At 37.4% G+C, this 12,552-nt stretch overlaps 1 protein-coding gene across 8 annotated transcripts in view; it reads left to right on the forward strand.

Annotated features, from left to right (window-relative positions):
• Positions 1 to 12,552, forward strand: part of CAMK2D (calcium/calmodulin dependent protein kinase II delta) — a gene marked incomplete at its 3' end in the record, with an annotated part of 285,398 nt that overhangs the window by 252,688 nt on the left and 20,158 nt on the right. For all 8 annotated transcript variants that reach the window (XM_079920207.1, XM_079920208.1, XM_079920210.1 and 5 more), the window contains exon 14: positions 1,318 to 1,366. In XM_079920207.1, the coding sequence (XP_079776333.1) occupies positions 1,318 to 1,366 (49 nt within the window). The remainder of the gene's footprint in view (positions 1 to 1,317; positions 1,367 to 12,552) is intronic.

Genomic DNA, 12,552 nt, shown 5'->3' on the forward strand with positions numbered 1-12,552 from the left:
ATTTTCAATATCGTTAGCAAGTGAAAGACCAAGCATAGCAGCTGGAGTGGACACTTCGATAATTCTAGCTATGTCATTTGTAAGAGTTGTTGCATGATATTTCCTGCTTACATGAATTATTTTTACAGTGCATGGGTTTATCCTCATCTTGAGTTTAAATTTGAATACTAGGTCACATTAAGAAACGCATGAAGACTCTGCTTTGGTTTTATGTTGTGGAGACTCTGGATATATCTTTAATTAGTCTGTCCCTTTGGATTAAATATTATATATTACAGTTGTATAAATTGATCACTTTTTTAATATTGAATCTCTGAAAGTACACTGACTAATGTTTGCATCATTTTCCAAAATTTGTTTTCATTGCTGAACACATAGCTATTGATTAGAAGTTTCCAATTTTTTTTGGCAGTACCCTTTAATCATTCCAAGTAGAAAATTGTGTCTTTCTTATGAACATTACTAAATTTCTTTGCTAGAAATATTTTATTAATACATTATTAATGGAAAAATTTGTCAACCATTTTAAGGAACGTGTCTTAATACTGGCAGTTACAGTGTCCTTTTAACTGTGCTTATTAATCTGCAACTTCATTTGTAGTTTTACAGAGAAATAGCTTTGTCTTTTCATTATGGGAGCAAGTTTCTTATCAATAAAGCCAGTTTCTAATTTAGAAACGAATGAAAAAAATCTTTTTCCTTGAAAGTAAATTATTCATATAATTCCATTGTGCTGATCACAAACATGGAAATTCTTCTTGAAAGCACTTTCACCATATCTCAGCTTCTTCGTCAAATGATTCAATGAAACGCTTTTTCTCTCTACAGAGAAGTCAGGCTGATAAATAGCCTACAAATTTACTGCTTGATATAGTGCCTTACACAAAGAAAGGACTAATTACTACTTAATTGGGAATAAAAAATGTTGTTTTTTAAGGTTCAAATTCATTAGGCTAGTATATTCAACTTCTCATAAATACTTAGAGAAAGCACACCTTATGGGGCACTGTAACACAACACATCCTTACACAGCTCTTAAAATAAGTTGCATACTTTGACTACTTGTACAAATCACCTTGATTTATCGTGCTTCGGGGATTAGGCAACCAGAGTACTCCCTTTTTGAAATGTTTGCAGCATTTGACATTTTATTTCTGTCAAAACCGCGTAACATATTTGTACATTTGCATGTCGGCATATGCGCACAGCCTGCTGAAGAATTTTGCATGATACGTATATCACTTGCCAATTTTTTGAGAAAAACAAAAGTCAAGCTATTCATTGTTTGCAACTTTAAATATGTTTTCTTCTCAACAGGAGTCAACTGAGAGTTCAAATACAACAATTGAGGATGAAGATGTGAAAGGTACTATTAAACCCGAAATAGAAAATCCCAACTCAGAGTTACATATATCTCGGAAGAAAAGTATTTGTTTCAAATAACTAATAAGTTTAGGAACTAGGTCTATTCTGAGACACAAAATTACTTTTCTTTTTATAAGTACATTATTATTTTAATTATACGTACTGATTTTGTCCATTTTTTCTTCACATTATATACTTTTCTCTGTCTTTAAACTATAGACAACATGTGGTATACAAGGACATTGTGATTTTAAACTAGTAATGAATGTTTGGGATCATAATATCAAATTCTAAATATATCAGTCAAAAGGTAATACAAAAGGTATATGTATGTCTAGAAAACAACTTATATTCAAGAACAGAGCATGAGAATAACCATTTTTTGAAACTTTCAGTAGTCTCAATTGGGTTTCAATGAAATTCTGCATTTGTCAGCCTTTTAAACCTAGATTTTCATGCACTTTTCTAATATAGTCTTGATCTCCATTCAGTTCATTTGTCCAGGTTCCCTTAGCTCCATATATGAGTCATTGCCAGCAGTTCTATCAGCATCTTCTCAGTGCCTCTGCACATACATACTAAACACACATTTGCAGTCAGTTTTCTTCTTTTTGGTCTCAGGGCTGTTTTTTTTTTTTTTAACATGTTTGTTAAAAAGCAATTGGAGTGGGCTTCCCTGGTGGCGCAGTGGTTGAGAGTCCACCTGCCGATGCAGGGGACACGGGTTCGTGCCCCGGTCCGGGAAGATCCCACATGCCGCGGAGCGGCTGGGCCCGTGAGCCATGGCCGCTGAGCCTGCGCGTCCGGAGCCTGTGCTCCACGGCGGTGAAAGGCCCGCGTACCGCAACAAAAAAAAAAAGAAAGAAAAAAATAAATAAAAATGACTGTAGACCACAAGTTGCTAGTCACCTCTGCTGACTTCTTCCTCTTTGGTCGTACAGAACAGCTGACACTTAAATTGTAGTCTCTATTTAGATTACTAGCGCACTGATCTAACTTTGCTAGAAGTAGTCAGTCATTATTTACAGTGGAAAGGTGGATAGCTGTGTCGAGGATTTTATTTAGTAGCTCTATTTTTTTTAATTTATTTTATTTTTGGCTGTGTGTGTCTTCGTTGCTGTATGTGGGCTTTTCTCTAGATGCAGCGAGCAGGGGCTACTCTTTGTTGTGGTGCGCAGGCTTCTCATTGCGGTGGCTTCTCCTGTTGTGGAGCATGGGCTCTAGGCGTGAAGGCTTCAGTAGTTGTGGCACGTGGGCTCAGTAGTTGTGGCTCGCGGGCCCTGGAGCGCAGGCTCAGTAGTTGTGGTGCATGGGCCCAGCTGCTCCGTGGCATGTGGGATCTTCCCGGACCAGGGCTTGAACCCGTGTCCCCTGCATTGGCAGGCGGATTCCCAACCACTGCGCCACCAGGGAAGCCCTAGTAGGTCTATTCATCTCCCTCTTGCCTCTGAGCTAAAATTTGAACTGAAGAAATTTTATGAATCACTGATGCCAGTCTTATTAGATAAAGAGATTTTTTTAATCAAATAAGCAGATGTGCCATTTAGCTTTCCCAGTGATTCAGAAAGCATCATCTTTACAAGTATTTTGGACTCATTAGCTCTTTCACCCAAACAAAATGTTTATATGACTTTTTACATTCTTCTCCTGAAGGGGAATCAAAAAGAAGAAATAACCTGTGCATTATTCACTGGTGAGACTGAACCTTTAAATAACTGAATAAAATTAGGAGAATACTAACACCTCACTGTATGCAAGTCATCCTCTGAGGAATATGTTTATTCTTAGGTGATTACAAGCAGGGTTTTAATAAGTGGTCTTTCTCACCTGAATTAGACTCTTCACTATACTACATATTGGCTTAGGGTGATTGCTGTGAATGTGTGTAAATGTCAATATATAAACAGAGTCCCTGACAGTCTCACCTTATAGCTTATATTAATTTGGTGAAATGAAATTATATCAGTACTTCTCAGAAAACAGCTCTTCTCTTGAAATCACAATGATATGGGTTTCATCTCACCGCTGGGATTTCCCAAATTGAGACAGTATTTGTCTCTATAGTTATGCTGAGTCTACACACACCAAATGTTAGAGAAATTAAGCATAATATTGAGATCAAAAGAAATGTCCAGTTGATAAGTGAGCCCAAAGTGCCTTGGTTCCTTTCCTTAAACTCAATGAATAAACTTTTCAAGTGTCTGCTTTATTTTCCTAGGGTGGATGTGGCCACAGAGTCATATATATATTAGGCCTCATTTGTGTTCTTTTTAAGACCCATGCGGTCTTTTGGTGGTTAACCTTTTTAATATTGAATGATATCAGAAAACTTTAAGACTTGAAGATCCTTTGAAAGATCACCCAGGCCATCATTCTTACTGTAAGACAGGTGGCACATAAAACGGTCGTAAATGTTTCTGATATATTTATTATGGTGGTGATAGGCTTGTGTGGGAATCTCTCCGTTTATTAGCGCACTGTCTTTCAGAAAGACCCTCTCATATTTATACATTTGAATGACTGTACTCTTTTCTCTTTACCTCAGAGTTTGCCATAGCTCTGAATAGCCTGGTAGGGAATGTTTTTTGTCCAGCTCTGTTAGAACCCAAAGTTACACACATATCCAACATCTAGGAACTCACAAAGACCAATCAATTATATCCCCTGACCAAAACCATACCCTCACTACAAAACTATATCTTATCCACAAAACTGCATGTCTTTTCTTTGACACACACTTTCCAACTCTATCCTTTCTATATACAGCCTTGTTATCAGGGTGAAACACCACAACTTTTAACATCCTCTTAAAGGCATATTCCCATAGTGCACTCCTCCGTGCAGCCACACGCTCCATTCCTTCCTGCTGGGCGCCCCCCCAACACCAGCACCTCGACTGGCATCGTTTCGCGGTGGTGTACGCATCCCTTGAACACCGTATCGCATGCTTCCCCTGCCAGTGTGGTGCACATTCCGTCCCATCCCTGAGGACCAGCCTGGCAGGGACAGGTCTACCTCCCCTCCACTGTAAAGAGACATGGGGAGGGGGAATTAAAACATCATGGTGACCTGACCGGAGGAAGAAACGAGGAACCAACAACAGGGTACCCTTTCCTGGCCTCTTCTGGAGGAAAAAGGTAGAAAGACTAGCAGCTGTCAGAGGAGGAAGAAAGCAGAAGTTGTAGTAGATTGACGGTCCTTTCCATTCAGTGGAACCTAGAGAGCGGGGATTTCGGAAAGACCCATTTTCCTTGAACTCTGCGTATTAGTTTCCATTCAGAATGGCCTTTGGCTTTCAAGAGGCCCCGGTCCCCGGTCACTCTTGCTTTGTATCTAAACTATCTCAGCTTCTTCATTCATTCAGGGAATGTTTACTAAATGTCTACTGTTTGCCTGAGCTCCACGTCTTCTCTTTGTGAACTAGTTTTATTCAAGAGCTTTCAACACCTCAGGCAAAACATTCTTCCGTGTGCTTTATATGTATCTTTTGTGCTATCATTTAAGCCATTTCTCACATTTAATTCAATAAATATCAGGAAAACTTACTGAAAAAGTCAGACCCAAGGTAAGTGTATTTCATATCTAAACGTCCTTTTATTTTCTTTTTCTTAAAAACCTTCAGCATTGAGTTACAACCACAACATTTTTCTGCCCCAACTCACAGTCACCCTAAGGGACTTTGTGTTGTTTCACAACTCTTCTTTGTACAAAGCTTCTGATCCTGTGTTTTCTTTCTCCGAGGCAATGTATTGACTTCCTAGTATTGACCTTGTGAGCAGCTTCCTAATTTTGTCCTGTACTCAACCCAAATATTATCTCTAACGCTACATCAATAAATTCAGTGTAACAGAGAGATACTAATAGTTTAAAAACAAATAAGCATCTTAATGAAGCATAGTTATTACCATAGAAGCACTGTGATAATAACAGCCCATTATACACTTAAAAAAAAAAAGTTTTTCTATTAGAATTTATGGTGTTTTCAAAATATGATTTTTTTTTCAGTCCAAAGTTAATGAAATAATCATTCCATTTTGAATATATGTCTAGTAATTCATTAATTCCAGGTGTTGTCAAACAGCTGGCATTAGTGGCCTTTCATGACTGGATGGCAGTGATGGCAGTACTGCTCTCAGGGGGTGTGGGTGTACCTAAAGTGGTCCTTTTGACCCTGTGTACATGTGAAGACTGTCCTTTGGTTTGTGGCTATAGCAACGGTTTGCAGGGCCTGCTGCTGTGTGCCACAATGTCTGTCCACCTCCTAGCCTGCCCAGCACCATTGCTTAGAGTCAGCTACTTCTTCCTGATGCGTGCGCATCAGTTTGGTCCATCTACTGCTTTTTCACAGGATGCCAGAGCTGTGCAGCCCCTGTCGACGTTGGGCTCCTGTGTGCCCTTAAGTGATCTCTGTCACTCATCCTGCTTCCGGCATCTCACTTCAGCTCAGCATTCAGCAGCTGCTTGGATCTCTTGCTGCATTTCATCTTTCTTACAGCTCTAGGCCAGTGGAGCTCTGTACCGCAAGCAGAAATGTATTGCAGAAATGTGAGACTGGCTGTATGTGGGGACTTCATGCTCGTTTATACTCTTTTTCCTTTTGCTGACACGTAGGTGATGGTAATGTGCGTAGAATGTTTGCATAAGGCTCAGTTTAAGGACACAGGTATTGACAGCCTTATCTCTTGACTGGAGGCAGGTATATGACGACACCTGGATGTCATGGTCTCAGCTAATCTACAGACTCACTTGATTAGTGAGTTTTTTGTGATCTGGACACAGATCACAGTAGTGGACAGTAGTGTCTTTTGTAAATCTGGACAGTAGTGGACAGTGTGATGACTAAATACTCAAATTCTACTGTTTACTGCAAATCATCGTTTCTGTGTAGGCTTCCCTGGGGCAGAGGACCACTTGATGCCAGTCCCCTTCCCACCTTAAGCAGTCTGTAACTCAGCACTTGACCTTGCATGCATTTCTTACTTCAAGGGAATCTGCAAATTAAGAAACTCCTGGATATTGTATTTAAGGACTTTTGATGATTATGTCATTCCATTAGATTGAAAGCGTCTTAGAAGACCTGTAGGGCAGTGTACAGTAACTTCTTTTAGGTTTCTAATCCAAACTTTGATTTTTAAAAAGGTTTATTTAGAAAAATTCTTGTCTGCATGTGTGTGTCTACCTGTTGATCTTTTAACATTTAGATCAAGATACATAACTTATAGGACTGATGCAGAATTCATTCCATTCTACCACCGATGTAAAATTACTTCATTTTCTCTTTTTTTTCACATTCCTTTATTTTACCCTCCGCACTCACTCTGTTTTTCTCTTTACTCTTTGCCTTCTGTGAGATTTGCATCTGAAATTTGTCAGTGATAGCCTCAGGCTTGTTTAGCCCTGCTGACCAATTATGAGAACTCTTACCAACCCCAGGTTAAAACAAAGTCTGAAATCAAAACAAAACAAATGAAAGCAACCAACAAACACATGAATGAAGGCGCTTTATAGAAGAGACTATCTAGAAGTAAAGGGTTTTTATTTATTTGCATTTGGAATGGTATTTTCATTATTCAATTTAGTGCAACAAATGTTCCGTGGGCACCTGCAGTGTAAGGTGCTCTGCGGAGGCGATAGCCACACTTCTTGCCCTCATGAGTAAGTCTAGAAAAGATGATGATTCTGCGTGATAGTGTACCTTCTTTGTTTCTGGCTTGTATCCAGATAATTCTAAAACAAGAATAATATATTCATTGAAAAACAAACATAAGGACATAGCTACAAATAGTCATGTGAGCGAATACAGAAAATTTCAGATGCATGTAACACATGTAATTCCTAACAAAGAGACCTCTATTTGGAAAATTCGGATTCAATTAGTTTTTTTCAAAAGACCATTGAACACCTACTATGTACTAGATATGATAGACTAGGCTGAGGCCAAAAAACCCTTGCTCAAGGAGTTCTCAGTCATGTAGTACATTCTTTAATGAAATTATATCTGCTGGTCCATTTCCCCAATGAATGGGTTTTTGCATTAAAATTTTACTCTATGTTAAAGAAAGTTTCTTCCAAGGTACATGAATGTTTATCCTTAACACTTAGTGAATCAGGTAGTCTATTTTTTCTTTGTTTCTTTTGATATGTAATAGTGTAACATTTTTCCCTTGGTCAGTGCTGTTAAGCAAAATGTGCCCGTCCATCATATGAAAAGTAGCATCATATTTGGTACAAAAAGACAGATTTAGTTATAGGTATTGCTTTTTTTTTGTCTCCTCAGTTTTCCTTATATACCCAGTCTACCAGCAAATCCTACGGGTTCTCCCCTCAAAGTACACTCAATTTTTTTTTTAATTGACTACTGCTCACTGACTCCATTTCCGTCACCCTGGTCCACAAAAGCATCATTAGCCTGCATTATTGACATGACTTCTTAGCCAGTCTCCCTGCTTTGGTATTACCTGTTTATGGTCTGTTCACGACACAGTAGTCAGAGTAATGCTTTTAAAGTATATCAGATTATGTCTTGTTTCCATTGGCCGCCAATGTCTTTAGAATGGATTATAAGGCCCTCAGTGATCAGGACCTCCTCCAGCTATACCTCCCTTTACTGTCTGACTTCATCTGCTATAGATGTCTCAGGAACACTGTCCTGATATGTATCAAGCTGGTTGCTGCCTCGGGGCCTTTACAGTTGCCATTCCCTGCCTAATATGTCCTGATACAGATTCCATGTGCTTGCTGCCTCTTCTCTTTCTTGGTCTCTGATCAAATGTTACCCTCTCAGATCTTCCTTGATGACCCTGTTTTAAATTGTTTCCCTCCAAATCCAGTGCTCCCATTCTCCTTCTCTGCTTTCCTTTTCTCCTAGTATTTACCATTATCTGGAATATGTATTTTACTTATTTGCTTACGGTCTCTCTCCCCCTACTAGGATATAAATTTCTTCAGGACAGAGATTTTTGACTGGTTTGTCCACACTTATATCCACAGTATCTAGACCAGTGTTTGGCAAGAGTAGGAATAATAAGTATTTAATTGATGGAGGAAGGAAATAAGATAGAAATCAACCATGCCATGTCCTAGTAGTCACTAAAAAGACTAGAATTCTCTAAAAGTTATGATCACATCTCAACTTTTTATCTCCATAGGTTTTTGTCCACATGTTCCCTGCCCCCACCCCATAATTGAGAAACTAAAAACATAGAAAATGAAAATTTCAAAAGTAAGTCACAGGATCCTCTTTCCTGTTTGGATGGAGGATGTGTTTTGGTGTCAAAGATAGTAGGTTTGAATTACAGCCCAGCCTTTTATGAGCTAAGCGATCCAGCTGCCCATGTAAACCTCTCTGAGTCATATTGTGTACAGTGGAGATAATGATGTCTCAATACTTAACCATTTTTTACCTTCAGAAGTAAAGATTTCGTATGGTTCAAACCTAACAATAATAACAATAACAAAACGTAGTCATGTTAACTAGAGTAATATTTGTTAAATGCCTGGCCCATGATAGTCAGCAAAATTAATTATATTAATTCTGGCCATTCTTTCCTATGAGTACATGATATAAGCACAGAGGTTCACTACTAAAAGAGTCCGTAAATCTAAAGGGACCTGTGATTTTTATTGTAGCATCAGTGTTTCTATTTTCTAAGCCGTTTATTTTGATAAGTGGGTAAACATCTGTAAACGTTAAGACCCACAATCTTAACCCACAATCCAGCCAATCTACTTACATAAGCAAACAAAGAAGCTGCCCAAGTACAGAAAGTAAATTCATATTTGGTTTAAAACAAAAGCCAATATTTTTAAAAAGCTTTTATTAAGGTAACAGTATTATTTTAATTTGTCATGAATTTTAAACAATTAGATTATTTTAATTCACTGTTTTTTTGCTTCCATGATATCATGTAGTAGGCACGTAATAAATTAATTATGAGGTTTTTGCATTAAGTTAATTTTGTTTGAACTCCTAAAATTTTTGAGTTTAGAGACATATTTTGTTTTTAATTAAACATAACATTTTAAGTAATGACTCAGTCTTTCCTCATTTAAACTGATCCTTTTATCCCTGGATGTTTTCACGTGTTTTGAAAAATTGGCTTATTTTGAGTGTGTCTTGATTATCCCTGATGAGAATAAAAGAGAAGTATGTAGACTGATTGTTTTCGACAAAAGTAAAATACATATTTTTAAAGGAGTGTATCTATGCCAAATTCTCAAGCGAACTATCTCAAGAACCATAACATAAAATGTCCTTCTTGGAGACCGTGATTAGCCAGTTCAGTGTTTCCTCAGAGGGAAACTAACCATCTTGACAGAAGTTAACAGCTTAAGAAAGACCTATTATTTGTTTGTTTTTGAAGTAATTCATTACAGGATTATTGGTTTCTTCATTAACATCACTACATGTGATTTACACTATGTCTATCCAGCACAACACGGATGGCAAACGTTAAGGAGAGAATTTGGGATTTTAGGGAAAGTTTGAGTAATAGACAAAAACCCATCATCACTATGTGTTTTCAGATTTTAAAAGAAAGAAAATAAAGAAATTCTGCTCCAGAATGTCATTTGTTTTCAATTTGAGCTAGAGAATGTTTTCAATTGGGGAAAATAACTTGCTGTGGTGGTGTCTGTTTTGAGTACAGAGTATTTTTACTCTCTACTTAGCTAGTTTACTGAGAATTATAGTATTCTAATTAAAAAAAAATTGTATACTATTACGTTGTATAGAGTTACGGTGAACAAAAATGTAAAGATACTGCTGAAGAATAGAGAATTACCTCTGAAAAGCTTAACAGTCTCTAATGACAGAAAAGAGCTTATTTAAAGAGACCCCAGTGATTTTTTTAGAGGTACTGTGACCAGTGTAGAAATGGTATGAGCATATGAGATTGTGTTTTTAAATCTCTCTTCAGGAAATAGAAGATCTTCATTTATAACCATTATAAGTAAAAAAAAAAAAAAAAAGATTAGACTAAGATGGAACTTACTAACGCTATTTAAATATATGAACAGTTAATAAAAATGAAGTGTGGTGCTTGCTTGTTTGTTATGGAGGATAAAACAAACAACGTTTGTTTGGGATGAATGTGTAAGCGCCTGTGTCTGAGTTGGTAAGATCCTTTTAGTCTGTACTAGAATTTTCTAACATGAGCAGTGTTGTGAATTATTGAAGAATTTCCTCTTCAGTGGTTTGTGATGTGTTGTATAATCTGCCTATGCAAGTGCTAAAGATAACCCTTATAGGCGTTCTAAGTGGTCTGTCCCCCTGGAACTTCAAGTTTCTAAGTGTGGACTGTTAATTACTCATCAGATAACCTGAATGGTGTCTTTGATGAATGTTCATCTTTTATATTCAACAAATAATGGAAAAAAGTATTTCATACTCACAAATATGTATCTACTGTTACATTTTATGATAATTTACATTTATAATATATCCTAGAATAAATGAAAGCAACAGTAATATGTTGTTAGTTCTGAAATATATAGTTCATAAATGTAATTCTTTCTATACTCACATTGATTAAAACAAGAATAAATTTACTGGTCTTGTAAAATTTGGCCAAGATATTCCAACAAGTACTTGTCAACAGGAAAAAATACTACACAATCTAAAAGTTGAGAGTTATGTTTTGTTCCAGGACTTTACTGAGGACTATAGCCTGGGAGGCAGCCTCTCAGATAGCTCTGAGGAAGTGTCCCAAAGAGGTAAGGGAAGAGCCAGGGTATGTAGAAGTTTTTGCTGGAAAAAAAAAATTAGTGGAACATCAAAAGATTACTGCTAATCACACACACACACACACACACACACACACACACACACACACACGAAAACAGACATCCCAAGTTAGTGAATTTAGTGCTTTGTATGTATGGGAAGATGCAAGAGTCTGGGCTCGTTGAAATTATTCCTTTGATATGCATCTTAACTATCTAGGGCCAGTATCCTGGTTTTTTCCATCCTGAATTCCCCTCAGGGTGCACCGTCAGGGGTGGCTGCAGTGTCTCATGGCTTGATGGCAACAACATTCTTGTACTTTACTGAAATGGTAGGCAACCTTTTTGGTCCACATACTTTTAAATCAGTTTTCTAAGCTGAATTTAGATCAGAATATCCCAGAGCTAAAGCGGTTATACAGTGCCAGTGTGAGGTATATCACTTTAATAAAAAGTATTAGCCATGAAAACTCATTGAAGAATTTTTGGTCTGATAAGATATTTTCACCCTCCCAAATTAAGTTTTGAAAAATGTAGTAACTAATCACAGAAATGACTCCTGGTCCTAGGAGTCTTGTCACTGTTCTCTGTCAAATGCATGGGGACATGAGAAGAGTTACAGGAATTCACATCATTTTGTGAGTGTGAGTGTGTGTGTGTGTGTGTGTGTGTGTGTGTGTGGTGAAAATAGGTTATTTTCCTCCAAACCTTAAGTATGTCTTGCAAGTTGTGATAACCCATTATAAATTTATCCAGACTGACTACTGCTCTGCCTTTTCAATCCATGGTCTGACATCTCAGAAGGCTATAATAATCATCAGATCATCAAAGTTAGGCATATAGGCACATATATTACATCGAGCCCTGACCTTTAGATCTACAATGCTGTAGACAAATGCATTATACAGTTGACTTATCAAGAGAGTCTATTAATTTCCCATAATTTTCCAAATTAAAAACATTCCTTAACTATAGATACGTTATTTGTTCCATTAACTTTTTTCACTAGTTCCCTAATTTACTGTAGATTGTAGATGCTCTAGTTATTTTGAACAATGTGTGGTGTGACTGGGTTCTATGACATATTTCGTGAATTGGCCTCTCTTTTTTCTACTTCACTAAACCTGATCTGCTCTTGCAGTTTCCATTCAATGATTCTGGAAGCATGGATTGGTTAATGATAGACTTTGCAATGAAAGTTGCTGAAGATGAGAATTAGCTAGAAAGCATGGAATTACAATGAGAGCAGATGCTGCTGCATATTCTTGAGCAGTAGTAAGATCTGCTGTTTTATCTTGTCAGTCTCGTCAAGGGAAATTGGTCAGAATGAGATGAGTATTGTTTAACACTTAGAAAGAAGTGAAATGATGTTCTTATAATTAAAATATCTGTATGATCTGTACAGTGGTGGGTGGGGAAACTGCTTAGTGTCAACCTCATTGAAGCAAACACTGGTGTGAGAAA

This window comes from Stenella coeruleoalba (assembly GCF_951394435.1).
Source record: "Stenella coeruleoalba genome assembly, chromosome: 4".
Lineage (NCBI taxonomy): Eukaryota > Metazoa > Chordata > Mammalia > Artiodactyla > Delphinidae > Stenella > Stenella coeruleoalba.